Below are 23,828 nucleotides of genomic sequence, written 5' to 3' on the forward strand. Positions count from 1 at the left end.
ATGTGGGCAGGACACCAGGGTAAATACCTGATTTATCAAAACAAACCAACCCAAACAAACAAGGGATCTCTGATTGCCACAAGAGGTCAGGACCTTGGCTGTCTCTCTCATCTGAAAGACAGCGGCACAGTACCGCTGGCATGTTGGACCAGGTATTATTATTTGTAGTATAGAATCACCTAGGAGCTCCAGTCATGGACCAGAAGCCTTTGGTGCTAGGTGCTATGCGAACACAGAAGAAAATGATAGTCCCTGTCCCCAAATGCTTAGAATCTCAGCATAAGAGAAGAGACAACAGATGGAGACACACTGACCTAGGGGAGAATACAAGGAAACCATGAGGCAAGATTGGTCAGCATGACAGGCTGTGGGCTCAGCAGGCCAGCAGCCTCAACTATTGTCAAATTTCTGTTAGGTTTCACAGCAGACTCTGCTACTGATTCTGAAGGAACAGCTCCACTTGCTGAATTGGCAGCTCCGTTTCCCGCAGTGCCTGGGTTCCTGATTCAAGTCTTGACCTAGTCCAACTTTGCATAGCTTGTGAAATTCTTATTATTTAATATTTATATTACTATAGTGCCCAAAGGCTCCAGTCAGGATCAGGCCCCTTAGTGCTGGTTGCGGTACTAATATAGAGGTAGACTCAATCCTTGCCTCAAGAGTTTGTGATGAATTACACCACCAGGGGAAAGAGCTGCAAGGAAACAGGATTCTAAAACACTGATTCCTTTCCCATTGTGCACTGTGATGAAGACCCTAGCATTTTCTGTAGGCAGAAGTGTGACCCTAAAAGGAAGATTGATATCAGTCTTTAGGTTTCTTGGAAGTTTCCTTTCACATTTAATGGTCCTATCTGCAAATGCTCACTCCTAAGTGTGGTAGTACTTACTACGGTGAGTCGTCCCAGTAACTTCAAAGGGACGACTCTGTGTAGTACGTACTACGCCTAGAAGTAAGTGCTTGCAGGATCGGGCCCTTTGTTTTCCCAGAATCTTTACACTAGACAGACAGAAAGCTGTTTGTAGCGAATTATATTTACGCAACTTCAAAATCTCCTAAGAAAAATCTTAAAATAGATGTTGAGTGAAACCTATAGGTAAGGCATTGGAGTATTTAAGGTTGTATATTCCAGATGGTAGATGTGACAAGTATTAACTGAGTACATAAAATTGTTAATCAGACACAGGCAGGCAAAGCATTTACGTTTCCAAATGGGCTAGGATCTAAAATGCATCGTTCATGTGTGTGGTATTAATCATGGTTACTAGTTGCTGCATTTTTGATAAACCACAAGATAAGTCTGGGAAAGTAACTTCAAATAATAATTTTAAATACGCATGGAATATGATGTCATAGAACGAATGCATTAAATTGCCAGAAGTTACGGTTTTCTTTTGTTAAAAGGAGATCCTTTTTGCTAATACAAGCACTGCTAATCCTGGCTGTTTGAAGTGACAGTGTCCAGCAGGTGGCACTCTAATAATTAAATCTTACTACCAGGCTGCCTACCAGGGAATTGCAACAGACAACTAACTGTTCATGTCATTTTTTTGTTTTAATTTTACCTGGAGCGCTTTGCGGTGTATTTTCTGTTTGATATTTAATTACTGTTACAGGGAGAAAATTCAGCAAAGTTAACTGACTAGTCTCTTGCCTTCACTGCAACTTTGTTTGTAAAGCATGTCCCTCATTAGCTAGCAGTTAGAGAAAACAGAATTGCGTCTCTGGATCATCTGTGCATATCTGCAGCCTGGTTTGTTAGCTGTAGCCTCTGACACAGAATCTCCCCTTGGCATGACATCCTGCTGTTCCACCTTACAGTCGATAGGCTTTGGGTGAGAACGGCCACAAACAAATGCTACCAAGTATTTGTGAAGCTGGGATCTTGGCTTTGGAATTGATTTGGAGCCATATCTTTAAAGTGGTGCGCACAATGACATACATGCTTTTGTACTTGCCCAACTTCTGTTTGCAAATATCAGATCCCCATGGAAATCCTGTGTTTGCACAAGCAGATAGCCAGTTAGGTATCTACATTACAACATACTTTCCTGCAAATCCATGATTTTCATATGCGTTATCTCTCTGCAAGTATAAATTAGGCTCATGCCCCAAATCTTGGGAGACCGAGAACAAGGAATTGAGCCTGGATCTCCCAAGTGATAGGCTGATTCTTAGACCATCTTTCCTGTCATGGTTGTTCCTCTCATGAGGTTGCCTGCCCTTTTGTGGCACTTTATCTACATGTAAGAAGGCAAGAACTTCCCCCTTTCTGTATGCCACTGTGTCTTCCCGAGACAGCCAGTGTGTTGTCTATGGGATGCATGGCTACAGCTGAACGATCGGAGAGTTGCTGCCAGACCCCAGTCTTTGGCATGATAGTCTTCTAGAGAGCTTCCCCTCTTGCTGGTGGGAGAGACTTTAAACATTTCTTTTGAAAGATAAATCCCAATGAATTTTCCCAGTGTGAGCCAGGTTATCAGATCTGGCAGCATGATGCTGCAGTGAAGGGTGCACCAGAAATCCACCGCAGACAATAAGCAATTTTGAATTTAATCTCCAGATTTCTCGTCCTTCCATCCCTTAAGAGCTACCGTAGCCAAGCAATGCAGCAACAGTTGCTGCTATTTGTCCAGAAGCAGCTGCATGTTTGACTGACTAAATTCCTGAGCCCCTGACTTTTTAAAGGCTATCTGACACGTTCTTTCTCTCTCCCCTGGCAGGTTGCAGTGGTGCCCCAGGGAGGTGGACAGCTATGGGTATTCGGTGGAGAGTTTGCTTCTCCTGACGGAGAGCAGTTTTACCACTACAAGGATCTCTGGGTCCTGCATTTGGCCACCAAGGCTTGGGAGCAAATCAAGTAAGTGAGATGTCCTGAAATTAACCCTGTTGACTTCAGTGGGAGCTGCATTTGCTCAGGCCCGGTTTGGTCCCTTGTGTGGCTGCGTGATTTTCCAGCTGTCTTCAGGTCTATCTTTGTGGGCTCTGATTATTTCTCATGGTGCATGTGCTAGAAAAGGTGGAGATGCTCTGTGACTCCCAGGGGGCCTGCACCCAGGAATCAATGGAAAATAAGAGAGACGCTCTCAGTGGGCAAAACTGTAGCCATTTGTTATCGAACGAGTTCTGCAGCACAGCTGTTCTTCTGCATTGTCGTTTTCTGCCATGACCAGCACTGTGTCGTGTGGCTTATTCTCCTCTCCCACTCTGGACAGCGACAGCTATCCTATTTTAATGCAATTCCCTTTCATTGCTCCATCCGTCTAGGCTCTTGGAGAGGCCTTGCCTTGGTTTTGAGTTCTGGTTTAAAAACATGTTTAAATATCTGTCCGCAGAGCAAAGCTCTTGCACACCATTAGCAATCACCGTCCCAGAGAGGCCCAGTGGTGGAATAGCTGAGGTCTTTTGCATATCAGCACCTCCCTGCACTTTGGCTGCTAGCTTTTGTGTTAGCTTTTATGCATTTACAAGAGAGGATGAAGGTGTCTTTGAGGATAAGGTGATGGACTGAGGTACAGCAGCTCTGGGTTCAATCCTTGGCTCTACTACTGACCCTCTCTGTGACCCAGAGCAAGTCACTTAATTTCTCTTTGTCTCAGTTCCCCATCTGTAAAATGGGGATAATAATCCTTACTGTGTCTGTCTTGTCTGCTTTGAGTGTGGGATCCTCAGGGCAAGCAAGGACTGTCTCTTACAGTATCTTTGCACGTATAGTAGGACAGTGGTCAGGGGATTAAGCCACAGGACTGGGAATCAGGAGACTTTGTTTCTCTCCTGATTTTGCAGCTGACTTGCTGGGTGACCGTCCCTGTTTTTCCCCATCTGTAAAATGGGGGTAAGAATACTTTCCTGCTTCCCAAGAGGATGTCAGAGGCCTAAGTTGCTAGTATGAATGTAGCCCTTTGAAACCCTGGGATGGAAGGTGTGTGACCTGCAGAGGCTGTCAGTGACAATGCAAAGAAACGGTTATGGGGGATTCCTGGCATGGGCTTCAGACATTTGACCACTCGAACGGAATCCAAGTGATTCTCATTTTCAACAGCCCCCTGGAGGCTGAGAGGGAGTTCGTTAACTTTCAGACTGCTAGCACCTAGTGCTAGCACCTGGACGCCAGACTTGCTCTAATTAGTTTTGGACCTGGAGGTGTCAGTCTAACAACAGACCTAGTTTATCATGCGACGGGGATATGCAGTTTACTCCAATGAATTACTTGGTTAATTTGCTGGGAGTCATTGTTGAGCTAAATCCTAAAAAATGGTGATATTTTCTCAGGGGAAAGTATAAAAAACTAGTTATGATGGTCATTGGGGTCCCTGCAAACTGATCTACCTATTTTGCTCATATGAGTTTGAAAAAATCTGTGCTAGTGCATTGCTCTGCAGGTGACCTCCCCCCTCTCCCTCTCCCTTCTTCCTTCCCCCACCCCCCAAAAATATCCAGGTGCTTCTGAGGGTTACTATTCTGGTAGGATGAAGTCTCTGGCAGGAGAGGAGGTACCTAGCATGAGCTTCTGCACACTGCTGAGACGGATTTAAAGTTTGCATTTCATTAGGGGCCCAGTCCTGCCAAATGTACGTGCCCTCAATTCTCACTGACTTCAGAAGGTCCTCAGCACCTTCCTGGGTCAGACCCTACTCCCGTATGTACTCACCCTTTGATGCGTAGCTCTTGAGGTGCTGTGGGATTTGTTAGATATTCCAGCCCCACAGTGACAAACCCATGTGCATTGTACAATGGAAAGAGATCTTGGTTTCAAACTTCCAGTGCATGGTTATGATCAACAAACATGGCAAGCGGGGGGATATAGTTTTTGCATAACGATAAATACATTTCCCTTGAAGTCAATGGGAGTTGAGGGCACTCAGCACTGTGTAGGATTGGGCCCGTATTGAAATACCAGCTTTCAGGGTTAATGAGCAGAAGGACTAGGTACCTCTTCTTGCTGGGAGAGCATGATACCTCCCCCATGAAACATTGCCACATAAGAACAGAACAACTGGTCAGACCATGGTCTGTCTTGCCCAGTTTCCTGTCTCTGTGGCCTGTATTCGTGCTTCGGGGGGAGTGTACAGATCAGGGACATTTGGAGTGATCACCCCAAGTGACCCCAAGCATGGGCTTGCATCCCTGTGCTCCATGAACTTGTCCAGTTCTCTTTAGAACCCAGTTGTACTTTGGGCCATCACACCATCCCATGGCAATGAGTGCCACAGGTTAGCTGTGCGGTGTGTGAAAAAGTACTTCCTCTTGTTTGTAGATGTACTTCCTCTCGTTGGTTGCTTGTGGTGATGCCTGGCTGCAATTCACTTGGTTGGGATTACATTTTGTTGCCCTCAAATATATGATTATAATTAGAAATGTAACTATTTCATAATTAAATCAATGTTCCTGTTTCTATGCATGCGGATAATCATTGCATCCTATTAACATTTAACAAGCCCTGAAACTTTTAACATTCATGATTCCTTTTCCCTGGGATCTTATGTCACCATGGCCACATGGCTTGCAACCCCGTGTCCATTTGTCCCCTTGTTTTGCAGGCGACGCGCTTGCTGGAAGCGTCTTTTAGTCTGGTCTGCATTTCATGATAGCACATGTGCTATGCTCCTGATGTTAAAATAAAAACAAAGTGCATCTCCGCCTCCTCTTTGGGAAGAGGTCCAAGATCTGTGTTAATGAGAGATTTCGCGGAGGAGGGGGGGAGACGTCTTTGTTTTAATGCTAACCTGACCGAGTGCGAAAATCAAGTTTCTGCTGTCTTTGTGCTGTTTCATGTGGCATCTTGATTACAGTCTGCAGGGGAAGGGGGGGAAGGACGAACAAAGCAGATCAAATCTGCTGTGTTACGTTTTTGTCAGAGGCGTGAAACATGTTGCACTTGCTTTATTTGGAACTTTTGCTTACTCTCTTGGGCCCCGATCCTGCATGTGTGTAGCTTTATTCATGAGAGTATTTCCATTGAAGTTTATGGGAATGTTGCTGTGAATAAAGTTACACACCTGCTTAAGTGGTTGACAGACAGAGGTCTAGATGCTGGCTACCTGTTGGGATTATTGCTCCCATGGGGATGGGTGATGCCAGGCATAATCAATCTATTGTTACTAGAAGCCCGTACCTGTTGAAGTCTGTGTTTGCAGAGTACCTGAATACCTACTGGAGTTGCGTGTCAAAAACATGAATGAGTGTGGTGATTGTGGAGTTGCTGAACCAGTGTGGCTACGTTGGAGTCATGTTGCATTAGCAACTCTCGTGTTCTGAGGCTTCAGTTAGCAGGTGCAACATCAGCTTAACACACACACTGTATAGCCTGCATGGAGATGAATGAATGCAATGGGCAAATTTATCCAGTGAAACAGTGGAGCCCAGTATATGGGAGATTACAAGTTTGCCTTCTGCCAGCACCTTAACACTGTTGATTTGATTAATCCGTGCCACTGGGATAGCAGGTGGTGTTGCGAGAGAACTGCTGTGGAAAAGAATTGAGTAACAAACCACCCCTGTTCTAAACAGCTGTTTCTCCAGCCTTTCCCTCTGTTCATCTTAAAACAAAAACAAAGAAATGGCTGGAAAAATGGAAGACAATTTCCAAACTGTGCCAAAAATTGATTTATTGAGATTAACCTGCTGTGGGCTTTGAAATGTGGAGTGGTTTCAGGTGACGCAAGCGCACACTTGACAGGTCAGTCCATCGTGTACGAGGTGCATTCAGTGTTTGTTGGGCTGCATGGCTTCCTAGAACCATCTTGGAGCACCTGATTTCGACCCCTTTCATCCCTTCCAATAATAGCCTTTTGTAAAAAGCTCCTGGGGCGCTAGAGTCCTGAGTTCAATTCCTGGCTATGCCACAAACTTCCTGTCTGACCCTGGGTATGTCACTCAGTCTCTTTGTACTTCAGTTCCCCATCTGTAAAATGGAGATAATGCTGCTATTTTTCTTTCACTTTCTGTCTGTCCTGTCTTTGGGGCAGGGACTGTCTCTAGCATGATGGGGCCCTGAATTTGATTTAGGTCTCTAAACGCAACTGTCATGCGAATAATAAGAAGAGCGTGTGTGGGATTTGTGTTTAGAGTCCTAATAATTTCTTACATTATTTATTTCAAAGCTTCCATGACATTTCAAACTGGAATATTTACTTCTGAGCGAATAAAGTGTAATGAAGAGTCCTGTGGCACCTTATAGACTAACAGACGTATTGGAGCATGAGCTTTCATGGGTGAATGCCCACTTCACCAGTGCATCCGACAAAGTGGGTATTCACCCACGAAAGCTCATGCTCCAATACGTCTGTTAGTCTATAAGGTGCCACAGGACTCTTTGCTGCTTTTACAGATCCAGACTAACACAGCTACCCCTCTGATACTAAAGTGCAATGATTACACAGACTTCATCTGTGACTTTAGGCATGTCTCTCAATCTGTGCGTCAGTTTCCCGTGTGGAAAATGTGGATAATACTTCCTGTCTCCCGCTCTTGTACTGTGTTGTCTATTTAGATCGCAAGCTTTGTGAGGCAGAGACGGTCTCTCACTATGGTAGGTAGGTACAGCGCCAAGCACAGTGGGGCCCCAGTCTCTGCTCTTAGACTCTAGCTGCTACTATAATGCAAATCATAACAAATAAGCTCAAAGCCCTTCACATACTACGATATACATGCAGCTCTATTGAATGCAGCCACCTCTGGGGTGGAGACTGATGCATGGTAAATTAGCCACCAGTGGCGAGGCAGATGAAATTTTAGTCCAGGTTACACGGTAACACCATTACCTGCTCTTCCGTGCCTCAGTTTCCCCAGCAGTAAAATGGGGATAATGATACTGATGTCCTCCGCAATGCATTTTGAGATCTATGGATGAAATGCGCTAGATAAGAGTCAGATATTATAAGACTGTGACCCAGGTCCCAGGGGAGCCATACTGAGGGTACTTAGTTTGGCCAAACTGCAAAGAGTGGGGCAGACAATCCCCACCTGGTTTGTCATTCCAGTACTTAAATCCACCAAAGTTAGCCTCATAACCGCTTCTATAATACCTTACTGGTTGGTTACCCAAAAAGTTAGACCTCCACCCAAGTCATTTATGATGAGGATTACTGAAAATCTTATTCATCATATAAGAAAGTTCTACCAATCCCAAAGGATCGGACACATTACTTCCCAGGTTAATAAATATTTCAGATCTTACCCAAATACGCACTTACAGCCAATTCTTATTAACTAAACTAAAATTTATTAAAAAAGAAAGGAGAGTGAGTATTGGTTAAAAGATCAGTATACATACACACAGACATGAGTACCATTCTGAGATCAGTTTTATAGTAGAGATGGTGAGCTTTGTAGTTGCAAAGAGTTCTTTCAGAACTAGTCCATAGTCCAATATTCAGATTCAGGGTGATCCGGCTGGGACTGGAGATCTCAGGCTTACGACTCAAGCTTCCCCTGCATAAAGCATCCAGCAGATCTGAGATGGAAAGGATCAGGGCCCAAGACAGTTCCAGGCCTTCTCTTGACAGCTCGGCGTTCTTAGGCGAACAATAGGCAATTATCGAGACTTTGAAGTAGACCTATTTCCTAAGCATCACCAGTAATTAGCTACATGGATTAACAAAAGGCAATTGCCTGTTTTCCACCTTTCGCAGGTGATTTGCTATATACTTCAAAGAGAGATCAATACAGTGATATCACTATATTTACAGTTCATTAACTGAATACAGCATAGACAGGAACTGTTTGATTACACTGTTAACTTCTGACATATTTATATATATGTATGTATGTAAACACACAAAAACACAAACATTATCTACCAATATGTCTCTAAAGGTTGAATTTGGGTCATTTATCCTACAGGATGCTTAACCCTTTCTGGCATGTGTCACAAAGACATATCTGGGCATCTAGCACAGAGGCAGTGTAGGCAAGACCGTAGTCTTTTAAGTCCCCACTGAAAGAACCACAAGGTTTTGAATGTGTGAACCTGTGTAGGGTGAACAGTTGAGATCATCCGGCTGGGATTTGAACTTACGTTTCTGGGAAATCTAGTTATTTCAGTCCTGGAGCTTAGGCCAGAAAGGATGGCTTAGTGATTTAAAGCCTAGCAGTTCGTGCTACTGGGCCTTTAGCAACGTCACAGGAAGCTTGAGACGTGTGGTCTAATTGATACTGGTAGTTTTGAAATAAGAAAAGACAGAGCCCCAGTGCTTTGCAAAGGCTGAGAGGTAAATGGAGCCTATGATCCTAATGCCTGTGCTGTGTGTGTCACCACACAGATCAAAGCAGCAATATTCACTACTGGACACGTGACATGTGTAATTATTGCAGCCATTTTTACTTGTTTGCATTTTGCACGCATATTTTAAAATTCCAGCAGCTATGTTGAAACCACCTTTGTTTGTTTGTTTGTGTTACAACAGTGCCCAGAGGCCCCAATCCAGACATTATTTGTTGACCACTCTACAGCAGAACAAAGTTTTAATCAATTTGCATCTTTTCTTCCTGGAGAAAGCATTCATTTCTAGGCAGACAGCTCTCTATGTGTGGCCCCAGTTCACGCCCCAAAGTGAGCCAATGAACCCCCAAAAGCCGGGTTGATACTTCCCTATATGGAACTCTGTCTACCCTGTGACCCCCTTTACTGGAGCCCCTGAGCACTAACAAGCACAGTGATACGTCTCGGACAGTTTTGTGAAATATGCTGTAAATATTTCTGACAGCATTTTAGGAGCGATTGCTTAACACCCTTTACAAAGCAAGCTGGAGCAGTCCCCAGTGGCGTGACTGCTGCTGGAATCTTGTGTTTAGTTCAGGTGCCTGCAATCCAAGGATGTTGATACATTGGAGAAGGTTTAGAGAAGAGCCATGAGAATGATTAAAGGATTAGAAAAATGCCTAAGAGTGGTAGACTCAAAGAGCTCCATCATCTTAGTTTAACAAACAGAAAGTTAAGGGTTCACTTGATTATTCTGTAAGTATGTATGCATGCAGGGAACAAATATTTGATAATGGGCTCTTCTATCTAGCAGAGAAAGGTCTAACACATCCACTGGCTGGAAGTTTGAAGCTAGACACATTCAGACTGGGAATAAGGTGTGCATTTTTAACAGCGAGAGTAATTAACCATTGGAACAATTTACCAAGGGTCCTGGTGGATTCTCCATCACTGGCCATTGTAAAATCAAGACTGGATGTTCTTTGCTAAAAGATCTGCTCTAGGAATTTTTCGGGGGAAGTTCTATGGCTTGTGCTATGCAGCAGGTCAGACTAGATCAGGAGTCGGCAACGTTTGGCACGCGGCTCGCCAGGGTAAGCACCCTGGAGGGGCCGGGCCAGTTTATTTACCTGCTGATGCGGCAGGTTCGGCCGATCGCGGCCCTCACTCGCCGCGGTTTGCCGTCCCAGGCCAATGGGGGCGGCGGGAAGCCGTGGGCAGCACATCCCTCACCCGCGCCGCTTCCCGCCGCCCCCATTGGCCCGGGACGGTGAACCGCAGCCAGTGGCGGCCGAACCTGCCGCGTCAGCAGGTAAATAAACTGGCCCGGCCCGCTAGGGTGCTTACCCTGGCAAGCCGCGTGCCAAACGTTGCCGACCCCTGGACTAGATGATCACGATGGTCCCTTCTGGCCTTGGGATCTAGGAATGAGTCATTGGGGTTTAGGATGCGTTTCAGTGTGGCGTTGTCTGAATGACAGCTCTTCTTGCTTCCGCACCACTTGGCAGTATTGCAGCCAGAAGGCCCAGTTCCCGCAAGGTTTTGTGTTGAAGGTGCAGACTGGAAGCCAGGCTGTGCCTACCTCTCCACAGATGTCTTTTGTGAGCACAAGCAAGTCACTTGAGGGGCTGATTTTCAATCAAGTAAGCACACATACACGCACTGAATTTGTGTGTGCAAATGTTGTGATTTTGTGCATCAGTGTGGTAATTGCATGTGCAAATTATAAATTAGATACACAACAGATTACTAGTGCATTTAATAGCTAGGGAAGTGAACACAGTTATGGTATTTGTGTGTGAAAATAAACAGGCCTTTTGTGCACATATTTCCAATGTAAACCTTTGAAAATCAGACCCTGGAATGGCTGTGCCTCAGTTTCCTCTTATGTAAATTGAGGTAAATATCTCTTGCCTCATAGGGTAGTTGTGAAACTAGGTTCATTAGTGTGTAAAATCTCTGTGAGATCCTCTGGATGAGAGGTTTATGGACATCCCAAGAGGTCATCCTCATTAGTATAATAGAAACATGTTGTTCAAGATTTACTTATCACTTTCTGAGGGAAGGAGTAAGATTAGTCAGGTAAATAATGAATTCTTGAGTCCAGGGACTGAATTCTGATCTCAGTCACGTTGGTGTAAATACAGAGTAATTCCGGAGACATCAGTGGTGTTTCTCTGAATTTGTGCCGGTGTAACTCCATTAGAATCATCCTTTCCATGTCTAGATTAGGTCCTGTTCTCCAGATAAAAGCATTGAGAATTTACAGCTCCCTCCCACCTGGCTGCATTGTGATATCAACCCCCATGGAACAAAGCTTTAATCATAGACTTGCTCAGCCTGTCTCTGAAATGTGTTTCTGGCCCACGAAGAGGGTACAGTATTTTACATTATTGCCAGGATTCCTTGACCAGATTATGAAGTTTCCTATTTGGTGGTGTGAGTCGTGTTAAACCTTCTGTCTCTATAGACAGGTCCATCTTTAGATGATTCTGAGCTTTTTCTTTTCAACCTTTCCAGGGTTTTATCTGAAAATTATGATAAAAATGGATTAAAAACTGAAAGTAAATCATGAGCTAATAGCTGAGTGGGATTTCCCCACTCTTTATTTGTGTGTTGCCTTTTAAAGATTATAAACTCTTCAGACGAGAGAGTTTTCTTACTATGGTGCACTAAGTTTTCTAGCAAAAAATTCCCACTACCGGCGATGGTGGTACTAGTGTAGACAAGACTTACGTAGCAACTGATGTTTTTAACGTTGCCCTGTCTAGACCTATTCTGGGCAGGGTTAGATGACACAGTGGTTAAAACACCAGTGACTCGTCTACTCTAATGCTCCTACTTTGGAGCTGCTCTGGTGGTAACAATGGTGGGAAACTTAGGTAAAAAACCATAGAATAGAGAGATCTCCTATGTCAGTGAAGTGTATAGAACATTATTGGTCTAGGGTTTAGAGGGGTGTTTGTGCTTATTCAAAGTGTTATTTAACCCTTACAAAATATAGAAGATGGGTGAAATTTTCAATTTAAACTGATACATTTTGCTCCATTGGGGTTGAATCTTGCCATCTTGTTAAATAATGCTGTATCTTGGTGAGCATGGGAGAGATCTTAGCTCGAAGAGATCTTAACTCCGAAATGCAGAAATCCATTTGGGGACCAATTTATTTGAAAATCTCTCTGCCGTGCTGTTCTCTCTATCTCCCTTGGGATCTGTCTCTGATTTTGCAGATTCCCTTTGCAATTTAAATGGAAGAGAGTCGTTCCTCCCCCCCTCCCCCCATACCTCGCTTTCTCCAGTGCCTTGTTTTGAGGTGGAGGAGGAGGGAGTTGACGCCTGACATGAAGTTTCAGGATAAAAGTATTTTTTAAAATAAGGATTGTATCTTGGGAGGATTTTTGTTTTAAATCAAATGTTACAGAGTTAGACGTTCATTTAAGGCCCATTCCAGCAAGGTGCCTGCTGATTCCAGTAACCATGTTTTAGCATCTCTTTTGCATTCTAAATTGCCATTTTTAGGGAGGGGAAGAAAAATCTTTTGATCCAAAGCACAGCGAAGGTCAATGGGAGTCTTTCAGTTGACTTCACTGGGTTTCGGGTCAGGCTTCCAATTGGAATATTAATTGTTTGGAAAACATGGAGTTGATTGCACAGTTGCGTGTGCTTGTTTATTAAGCACAGTCATGAAAATCAATGAATACGCTTTTTACCATTCAGAAATGGGAATTGGCTTCAGAGAGAACACTGACAGTAGAGTCCGAGAATATCTATGGGTCCAAAATTGCCTTGAAAGCATGGTTTTATTTTATTGTAAACATTGATTTAAAACTCCTCTTTAAAAAAAAAAATAAAAAGGCACTATGCTCTGGGGAAACCTACTGGCAATTCCTTTATCAGAGAGAAAGAAAATAGTGATTTTAATGCATGATCAAACAGAAGATGCCTTTAACAACAAAAGCCTAGAAAACTGCACCTCCTCCTGCTAGAATGAAAATACATGAGAGCAATTTTAATTAATTTCTTACCTACGCGCTACTCCTCGGATTGGGTTTTTTATTCTGACTAGTGTGAGATTGTCATTTTGAGGAGAATTTAGGGCTAATTTGCTCTTATCTGTGGACATCTACCTTGGCTTTTTATAGCTATATAATGCCAATTGAAGGATAGCAATGGATTCTTTCAGCCCTTGATTAACAAGTGGCTTGCAGTTCCATATTCATTTAGGCGATGATTCTGCAAAGAGGCTCATGAGTTAACTTTATCTATTTGAGAAGTCCCATTGAGTTCAGTAGTGCTAATCACATACATGTTCGCAGGACTGGTGCCTTAGCAGGGATTAATATGTGTAGAATTTACCTAGCGAGGCAAAGAACAAACAAGGGAATAAACTGGAAGTTTCCATATGAATTTGTGCTGGGCCTCAAGCACAAAGCTGTATCTAGAATCCCCCAAGTTTGGGAGTGTTGGTTCAGGCTGATTTCTAATGTGCCTATCAGTCAAATAAGGGTTCACTTCTGTTAATGTGGTTGATCTTTATTGTTCTTCAGAAAATGTTGCTTTCAGTTGGTTGGGTTCTTCCTACTGCTTTTGGGCATTGACAGCTATCCCCCTGCTTATTTAATGTCTAAAATAATAACAACTTTTTACACCGCTAGAATGCCTTAATCTGAGGAATTCAAAGTGATTTACAAAAACACTATGTGAGTCAGGTATTATATCCTTAGTACAGGCTGATAAATTGAGGCAGAGAGGATAAGTGACTTGCCCAAGACCTCAGAGAGAAGTCCGTGTCAGAACCGGGACTAGCATTCAGGAGTTCCTGGCTCCCAGTCCTGCACTCGGATCGTTAGACCATGTTGTTTTCTCTGTCTTTCTCTCAATCGTGGGAGTTAGCTGCTATTCATTAAACTCTCCTGGAAAATTAGCTGCTTGAGTCATAATTGAGAAGGCTTCTAGATCTTGGGTAGCACAGAGAAGCTGAATGAGCTCAGCGAACTGTTGCCAATATCTTTAAATAAGAACGAACTCTGAAGTCAGTAAAAGGAACCCTCACTGATCAGTGTAATCACTTGCTTTTCAGGGTAACAGGGGGGCCCTCAGGAAGAAGTGGACACCGAATGGTAGCCTGCAAGAGACAGTTAATCGTCTTTGGAGGATTCCACGAGAGTGCCAGGTTGGTTGCTCCAGGATTCATAGATTTTTAAGGTCAGAAGGCATCATGACACTCACATAGTCTGACCTCCAGCATGACACAGGCCAGAGAATTTCCCCTCTTCATTCCTGTATCAAGCCCAACAGTTTGTAGTTGAGCTAGAACATATCTTTTAGCCATCCAGTCCTGTTTTGAAGATCTCATGTGATCGAGAGCCCATCCATTCCGCGGTCAATTATTTTGTTGGTTAATTACCATCACTGTTAAAGATTTAAGACCGTATTTCCATTTGCCAAGCTTCAGCTTTCGGCTGCTGGCTCGTGTTATGCCTTTGCCGGCTAGATTACAGAGCCCTTTACCGTCAGAAATCTTCTCCCCACGCAGGTACGTATAGACCATGATCAACCTCCTCTTTGATCAGCTAGATAAATTACATGAAGAATAGGGTGTTTTGAGTGTTGCGCTCTTTATTGGTTCAGGTGATCTCAAAAAAAAGTAGTTAACGTGTTAGCTCTTTTGTTGGGATTCTACTGTTTGCCAGGATTTGCTGGGACTCCTTTGGAAGTAATGATTAATACAGAGCAGAGAATCTGGAAGAGGTTTTTGCCACCTGCTAAAGTAGCTTTGTCAGCTGTACATTGGTGCTGTGCACTTGTAATTTTTGCCCTAGCAAATTCAAATTTTACACTGTACGTCATGTCATAAATTCATCGGCTGCAGAGGAAATGAACCTGCTTTTAAAAGGTGAGGCCCACAAGGGGCTAAATTACTTGTCCAGCTCTTCAGAGCGTCCCCATTGTGTCCCCGAAGTGACATTTTACCCTGTGCTAAATGGCAGTCTTTCATGGCAGTCTTTGTGTGCCCTAACTAGAGATTACGTGTATTACAACGATGTGTATGCCTTCAACCTGGACACTTTCACATGGACCAAGCTGTCTCCGTCAGGGACTGGCCCTGCTCCAAGGTCTGGCTGCCAAATGGCTACCACTCCAGAGGGCAATATAATCGTCTATGGTGGCTACTCCAAACAGGTAAGAGGTTCCTCTTGGTGAACTGGGGCAGTCAGAGGAAGGAGAGCCTGCTGGCTAGGGCCCTAGCCTAGAACTTGGGAGACCTGGGTTAATTCCCTGCTCTGCCTGTGTAGCCTTGGGCAAGTCACTTAGACACTGTGTGCGTGAGTTCCCTATCTGTACAATGGGAATAATAGCGCAGCCCTGGGGTGTTCAGTCGAAATACATTACAGATTGTGAGGTGCTCAGATATTACAGTAATGGGGCTCAGATAAGGACCTAAAGTAGGTAGATAAAAGATTGGAGATAAAGTCTCAGAGCATATGCCAGCCACTCACAGCCCTGAGTTCAGAAGAGACCTCCCCCACAGGCAGGTTATCCCATAATTGCCTACTGTAGCGTTTTTTCCACCTCCCTCTGAAGTATGTGGTACTGGCCACTGTTGGAGATAGGGTGACCAGACAGCAAGTGTGAAAAATCAGGACAGGGGGTGGGGGGTAATAGGAGCCTATATAAGAAAAAGCCCCAAATATCGGGACTGTCCCTATAAAATCAGGACATCTGGTCACTCTAGTTGGAGACAGGATACCGCAGTGGCTGGGACATGGGGTCTGACGGTCTGGCAGCTCCTGTGTTGTTTTCTGTAAATGAATGATGTGTTTTTCTGAGCCCAGGTTTGCTGGCCCTGGAGCCGTAGGAGTCCAGAACCAAAGTGTGCTGATGGTGTCTGATAAATTCCAGTGTATTATCATTAAATAGAGTATCATCAGTGACTGTTGGCCAGCTGGCCAGTGTCTGATAAATGGTCTTTTCCTGCCTCGTACCAGTAACAACCAGCATCTGGGAGTTCACTGGCCCTTAACGGGTCATGTCTCAGTCTATTAGATACCTACACTGAAGACCACAGCTGCCAAAATTGGGGTTGGGGGACTTAGTAGCAGGCCGCAGGGCAGAACATAGGAGGCATCAGTACCAATATTTCCCATGATTTTTCAACTTGTGGCAGATGGGCTGTCCTTTCTTGATAATACCCTCCGGCCCTCTCATGCCACCCCAAAGCAAATATAAATGCCCAGCCTGTGTCCAAGAATGTCTCGCCCTCCTGAACCCAGATAGGAAAGTGTTTCTGCTCAGCCCCATTGCCCCTGAGGCAGCTGCATTCCAGCACACATGGCAATAAGGCAGGAGCTGCCAGCCTGCATGTCCTTTCTCGCACTACTGAAGGGGTTAAGGGAGCACAGCTAGTTTGCGAACCAGTCAGCCAAAAGGAGACCTTTGATCAGCACCAGGCTTCCTTTGCACGGCTTCTTGCCTTGTTAATCAAGGTAATTTATACAGGCCAGCCCTTTTGACCATATGTCCTCATTGACCAAGTGTCCCTGTCTCCACGCTGGGAGGCAGGAAGTAAACATTTCATTGGCAGCATTTGCAAAAGGCTCCTGCAAATGCTTTTAATGTTTATAATGCAGACCGTAGCAGCAGGATCTGGGTTTTATAACTCAGCAGAAAGGCATCTCTTCCAGCAGTGCAGCATCGGGGGAGGAGGATGCACTGTTCTTCTGATCTGAATAAATGAGCGAAGAAGAGAGGAAAAATATTCCAGCTTTATATTTAGAAACATTTGTGCCTCCTCACGGCCCTGCGCTCATGGCTGCATCTTCTCGGATGCACATTTGTTTAAGTAGTAATAGCAATATGGAAGATTTTCCACCTGAATAGGCTTTGTCCTGCTCCTTGCTTTTCCTCCCCAATTGCTCTGAAGATTGGAGAGCAGCAAAACCTGCTTGTCAGATGTGGGGGTTCTGCAGGCCACCGAAGGCAGCTGGGATTGGGTTATGTGCTGCAGCCCATGGAAATTAAAGCTTGTGTGTTTTTTTTGTTACAATTGGCGGCTGTACCAAGCTGAGCTGCGTTGCAATGTTTCCGGGTTACTTTTCTTTTAGGAATTTGGCAGATGAATAGTGTTAGGAGCTGAGCGAGGATGTCTGGCTGAAATTCAACCTTCCTGGTTAAAGCCCAAACAGCTGGCCTTTGTGCAGGGCGCTAAGCAGGGATTCGAATAGAGTGCAGTTCCTCATGGACCCAAAGGACAGCTTTTAGACTAAAACAGTGGCAACTGCTGGTCTGCACACTATGTGAGGTACTGGGCCGGTAAATCCAGAGGCCTCTCACGGCGCACACGGCCCTGTTCATGACTGTCATGGAACTCCTTTCTGTGTAGTCCATTGGGGAGCGGAGACTATCCCTCTGCATGACTGATCTGCCTGCACATCCCTGTTCTGGGCTTAAGTGATACCTGGGGCCTTGCGTGTGTCCCCCAGAGCATGGGTGAGTTTCACACTTAGTGGGTAAATCCAAAGACCTGTTGTATCTTAGCTGCAAACTGTGACCCAGTGCACTGGACAGAATTAATTTGTGTGGCCTGTAGCTGCTAAGAGATGTCAAGGTGACAATTTTCAGACCTGTCCTGATAGTTTCATTTGCAGAGATGAGTAAAATTACAACGAATGGTTGTTTAGTACTTGATATCTCTGCTGACAACTGATTATGGAGTTGAGTCTCTCTAGATTCGGTGAGAAGTCAATCAGCAAACTGTGCATTGTTTAGAATAATTTGAGTATAGGCTCCCAGAGACAATGAGAGGGGTGCAGGGGTGTGTGTGTGTGTGTGTGTGTGTGAAATGCTGTACTGAGAACCAATGGCATTGCACACAGCTGGACAAGCACCGAGCAAGACACGGTTCCTGCCTCAGCTACTGAAGGAGAGAGACTGCAGTGAAGAGAGCTATGAAAAAATTTAAGCTAGACAGAATGAGGCTCTGCAGCCTGCATGTGTAACAAGCCAAGTGACCAAATGGAGCTCCATTCACAAAGCCAGCTGGAGATTTTTCTTGGGGCTAAGGTCAGAGCTGGTGTAAATGGGTGTGATTTGCACGGAGGTCTCTGGGCCCAGTTCCAGTGTGGAGATTACATACGATGGTTCAAGAAAGCAAGTATCAATTGTAATAGCTTCTCCTTCTTAGCGCTGTCTCCGAACAGCTCAGCCATGCGGCTTAGTAGGCATGGCTGGGGGGAAAATGATCTGACTCAGAACCAGGACGTTCACTGTTAAGATTGGCGCTCCAGCCTTCTCTCTGCCATCCAAGCTGCTATACCACCACACAAGCTTTGTGGAGCCCTAAGTGAAGTCATCTCATCTTTCATTTTCCTACGTTTGATCAGGAATGTTTCCCTCCCCAGAAGATCCTTTTCCCCCCTCAGCTCGTCCACTTGTCCCACCCAGCCTGCCACGTGAGCTGGAAGGGCAGGCAGCAAGGGAGGGGAGGGAATTTGGTCTATGCCATGGGTTGCTGGTGTTAGCGTTAGATGGCATTTGGGCTGGAGGGCCAGTAGTGCATATTGTGCAGGGCCTTGGGATAGTACAGGGCCTGTGGGTTTAAAGCTGCCCCTACAGTGCAGGGAGCTGACCACACAGTTTTAGCCTTGATGATGAATCTTATTGCTGTTTTGATCCTAGCTGCAGCCTAAATGTTGTTTGCTGTGGTGTGTGTATGAAGCACAGCATCTGAAATGCACCTGTTGATTCTCACGACCAGTCTGTCATGTAGCTAAGCAGTAAGTATTATGGGGACACTGAGCTAGAGAGGATGAAGTGACTTGTCCGAGGCCACATAGGAGGGCAGTGGCAGAGCCAGGACTCGAACCCAAGGCTCTGGACTCTCAGCCCCCTGCTCCAACCCTCTGGCTCCTTCACTCCTGCTCCAAGACGAGTGAAGTGCAGATTGCAAATGGCCAGCTGGTAAATAGTGAAAAGTAAATATAAATTTCAAAATTCTTTGAGCCTTACTAATCTACGATGTTATCAATAGCACTGGGAACAATATACCTACTAGTATGAGAGGGGTAGCCGTGTTAGTCTGAATCTGTAAAAAGCAACAGAGGGTCCTGTGGCACCTTTAAGACTAACAGAAGTATTGGGAGCATAAGCTTTCGTGGGTAAGAACCTCACTTCTTCAGATGCAAGAAGTGAGGTTCTTACCCACGAAAGCTTACGCTCCCAATACTTCTGTTAGTCTTAAAGGTGCCACAGGACCCTCTGTTGCAATATACCTACTATACATCTTCACAGTATCGCTCTATTCAGGTGTATTCTAGCAAATATTCTCTTTCATTTTCATGCAGGCTGAAAATAGCAGGGGCTACTTTTTTGGCTGCTGTCATCCTCATGCCTTGAAAAGTAACTTAAGGGGATCTTATCAGTTATCTCTGGTTATACAAAAAAATCCCCTTGGATAATTTATATTCATTCTTCACCCACTCATCTTAGTTTTAAGACATTCCCATTTTTTTGGCTTTCTTTTTTTGTGTGTGGCAGAGAAAGAGAGCGCTGCAGCTACTGCATCTCGGGCTGTTTAAAGTAATGAGAGTGTGCTATTGCTAGGCAACCTTAGCAGAGTGTGCCTGACTAGAACTCTGAATGCAGCTGGGAGACGTCAGGAAGCTAATATTGTTACACCTCACCGGTGAAAATTGGCTAGAAACCGCATTAGGGCACCTTGTGGGAGAGAGATTTTTGAATGCACAGAAGTATGCCATAGTGCATTTTAAGGGGTAGCTTTCTAATGCCTCTTTTTAAAAAGCAGATTTGGTTAGGCTCTCACTTGCTGAAATGCTTAGAGGGATGAAATGTGATTGTCATCAGTTGTTGAGTCTCTTGAATATCAAAAGATTCTGTCCCGCATCCTGGCCAAGAGTCCTGTGGGTTGAACTTTCAACAGTGGTCTTTGATTTTGCACTTAAAATCAGTTAAGACAGAGCTGAGTTTCAATGACTTCACTATAGAGTGCCCTGAATTCTTATCCTGGCTGTAAACACTGTGACCAAGCCACTTAACCGTTTTGTGCCTCAGTTTCTCCTTCTGTCAAAGGGAGATGAAAAGCCTGACCTCCCTCCCACACTAGGGCTGAGGTGAGTATTCATTAGTGAATGCTTGCAAAGAACTTTGAAATTGGAAAGGGCTCATGTTATTTATGAATTGTGGATGCAAACAATATAAGGTAGAGATCTAACACTCTGAGTTGTGCTTGCAAAACAAGGAATTGGATGCCAACATTATATAATGGGAAATTAGAGTGAGGGTGGAAGCCCCTTTAAAAATGTGGACCTCTGTGTGATAAGGAAGGTGCTTAATATTGCCAGGTCAGAGAGCAACCGTATGTTTCTGTTGAATCATAGTGCTTTGTAATCTTGCTTGGTGTCTGTGCATTTTAACAGCGATTTGAGTGTGTGTGTGTGTGTGTGTGTGTGTGGGAGAGAGAGAGAGGCATCTCTTTGAAAACAAGGAATTGTAACTCCCACTCCACCTCATCGATTTTTTTCCATCCTTAAAGCATTATCATGTTTTCTATACAGTGTGTTTACTACAGGGAGCCACATGGTTTTCAGGTGAGAAATAATGCAGTTCTTCCTCATAGCCCTTATGATACTGGAGCAGACAGCACTCGGAACATGTAATTTCCCCCCCACCCCGCACTGTTCAGATTGCTGTGGTTAACAGCTGTTCTGTTAGCAGATCTATGCCCCTCATCGTTATGTGCCCCTTACACGCACGTGCACACACACTCTCTTGTGCCCCTATGTAAAAAAAAAAAAAGCCAGAACATAGCTTGGATTGTAGGGAAAATAACATGAATCCTTTATTGTGATGAGATGCTGATGTGGACACTAACAGTGTTAATTGAATTGGTATTTGCCGGGTGTTTCCTTGAAGGGAACATTTTCTTTCTCTTGCTTTTTTGTTTGTTTGTTTTTTGCACTGGAGGCTCCTCCCAGGGAGATGGTTACTAGACTGTCCAAAGTGGAAAGCTCCCAGCTTTCTGTGTGCTGATACCTGCAGCACAGAGCTCCTCTAATTACACGCAAGAAATATACATCAAGTCAGAAATTTGCTGTGTGGCTTTTTTTTTTTTTTTTTTTTTTTTTTTTGTCTCTTAGTAACAGCGGATGTGGACATAAAGAGCTCCTGCTGTTTCCCTCTTTCTCCCAAGACACAAATGTCATTGATGTCTTACAGAGTTTCTGCCCCCAGCATCCCAAAGCTCCTACCTCGCTCAGCTCAAGTTCTGCAGCAGGAATAATGGCTACTGTATTTGGGTCTGGAGGCTTGTTATATATAGAGCACTGCAGGCAACCGGGCACCACCCCAGAAGAGGAGAATACTTCCAGTGTAGTGTTTCCATTCAGTGCACCAACAAAATGCGGCACTTCTGGCAAATGATACAATTCCTGGTGTGCTGTCCAAGCACCAGTGCATGTGGTAGGCAAGAGGTTTGGATGTCAAATGTACACCTGTATTTCTTGGGAGACTTCTACTGTTGTGCTGAAATTCAAGGTAGGGGACACTAAGGCCTGCTGAATCCAGAGCATAATGCATTTTTTGGACAGGAACACCTAGGAGCAACCAATTTCTTCATTCTCACGCAGTTATATGGGAGCAGGGGATGTAGTAGCAGACAAAACACTTGCTGTTCAGCATCTGGAACCAAGGTTCAAGTGTGTCTTGAGGAGCTGCATGAGTTTGTGGACAGGAGCTCATGCCCCATAACCACCCTGGGTGGGATTTTTCAAATCCCTAACTCTGCTCCCATTGATGTCAGTGGTGAAACTCTCACCACAGAGTTGGCCTTATGCTGAGTGCTTTGAAAATCTCAGCCCACGTGTAAATTGGCATTGCCGGCTCTGAAGAGGCCAGGGGCGAGGTTGGGGCTGGAGACTGATCTGCCCCTCGCTGTTGGAAGGGAGTGCCTCTCCTGGCCGCTGGGGCGTGGGAAGCTGTGGGAGGTTCAGTCGGCAACTGCTGTGAGACTCTGTAACATATGTGTAACAAAGCCGGATTGCAGTGCGCATCGCTATCTTTCCTTTCACCCTTAGGGACACTAATACTCACCCATAGTTTAAAAGATACAGACCCCGTGTAGAAATCAGGGCACCAGTGCTGTTTCCATTGGAGTCAATGGGAGCCGAATAGTGATCAAAGGCTGTTAGCACTTTTCTGCAGCCCAGGGACTCCTCTGGGCCTCTTTGGTGGGGTGGGATGCCATTTCCAACAAAAGTGGGAGAGGTGGCGAAATCCCAGTGTCCCAACAGCGGTGAGAATTCTCAGGACGGGAGCTAAAACAATGATTCTCTTACCCACGTGCAGGGTGTTTTTCCCTAATACTTCAGGGAAGAACAGAGATGCATTGGGCTAAGATGTCGCAGTTCAAGCTGTCCTCTTGGTCTAGAGCCCATTGATGTCAACGGAAAGACTTTCATTCATTTCGGTGGGATTCGCATCAGCCTCTTAGAGTCACATTCCGCCTACGGGTACGTGTGAGGCTCCTACTGAATTCAGCGGGAGCTGGTGTGGACAGACCTGAGGGCAGAATTTGGCCCTTTGGTTTTTAAAAACCTTCCTCCATCTTCCTTGAACCAACCTGCCAGAGCTCATCCCACTGCTCCCACCAGCTGCCCTGAATCTCTCCAGAGATCCTTGCAGCCTCCCTGTGCACTCCATGTCCCATTTCAAACCTCAGCTGGAAACGTGTCCTGCCTCCCTTTCTTCTGTCTCTGCCTTTCTCTTTCCTCTCTCCCAATAGTTTAACATTTGACCCTGTAACAATAATCATACTATAATATACTACACCTCTACCCCGATATAATGCAACCCCATAGAACACAAATTCGGATATAACGCGGTAAAGCAGCGCTCTGGGGGGGTGGGACTGCGCACTTGGGCAGATCAAAGCAAGTTCAATATAACACGGTTTCACCCATAACACGGTAAGATTTTTTTGGCTCCCGAGGACAGCGCTATATCAAGGTAGAGGTGTATTATGAATGTATTATCATTGTTGTAACTGTCTCATTGAACTCATGTACGTACCTGTGTGAGGAACAAATATTTGATACTGGGCTTTTCAGTCTAGCAGAGAAAGGGGTAGCACAATCCAATGGCTGGAAATTGAAGCTAGACCAATTCGGATTGGAAATAAGGTGTAGTTTTTAACAGTGAGGGTAATTAACCATTAGAACAATTTACTAAGGGCCGTGGTGGATTCTCCATCGCTGGCAATTTTAAATCAAGACTGGATGTTTTTCTAAAAGATCTGCTGTAGGAGTTATTTGGGGGGAGTTCTCTTTCCTGTGTTATACACAAAGTCAGAATATGATCACAATGGTCCCTCCTGGCCCTGGACTCTCTGAATCTGGGTATGTTTTGTATACAAGATGCTGTACGAGATGGAGTTGTGTTGTGTTCTCTGAGATGGGCCTGAGTCAACATCCGGGATCTGAACACTCCTGAATTTTGCACCAGACCATCCTGGCTTGGGCCCACTTCCCATTGCGCTTCCTGGATCCTGTTTTCAGAATTAATCTGTTGCGCGCAGAATGTTGAATGCCACCACTCCTGGGGGGACGAGAAG

At 44.9% G+C, this 23,828-nt stretch overlaps 1 protein-coding gene across 2 annotated transcripts in view; it reads left to right on the top strand.

Moving 5' to 3' along the window:
• KLHDC4 (kelch domain containing 4) overlaps positions 1 to 23,828 on the top strand; it is a 45,424-nt gene that overhangs the window by 8,137 nt on the left and 13,459 nt on the right. For both annotated transcript variants that reach the window (XM_054049241.1, XM_054049243.1), the window contains exons 5-7: positions 2,724 to 2,860; positions 14,283 to 14,375; positions 15,226 to 15,385. In XM_054049241.1, the coding sequence (XP_053905216.1) occupies positions 2,724 to 2,860; positions 14,283 to 14,375; positions 15,226 to 15,385 (390 nt within the window). The remainder of the gene's footprint in view (positions 1 to 2,723; positions 2,861 to 14,282; positions 14,376 to 15,225; positions 15,386 to 23,828) is intronic.

Source organism: Malaclemys terrapin, chromosome 14 (genome assembly GCF_027887155.1).
Source record: "Malaclemys terrapin pileata isolate rMalTer1 chromosome 14, rMalTer1.hap1, whole genome shotgun sequence".
NCBI lineage: Eukaryota > Metazoa > Chordata > Testudines > Emydidae > Malaclemys > Malaclemys terrapin.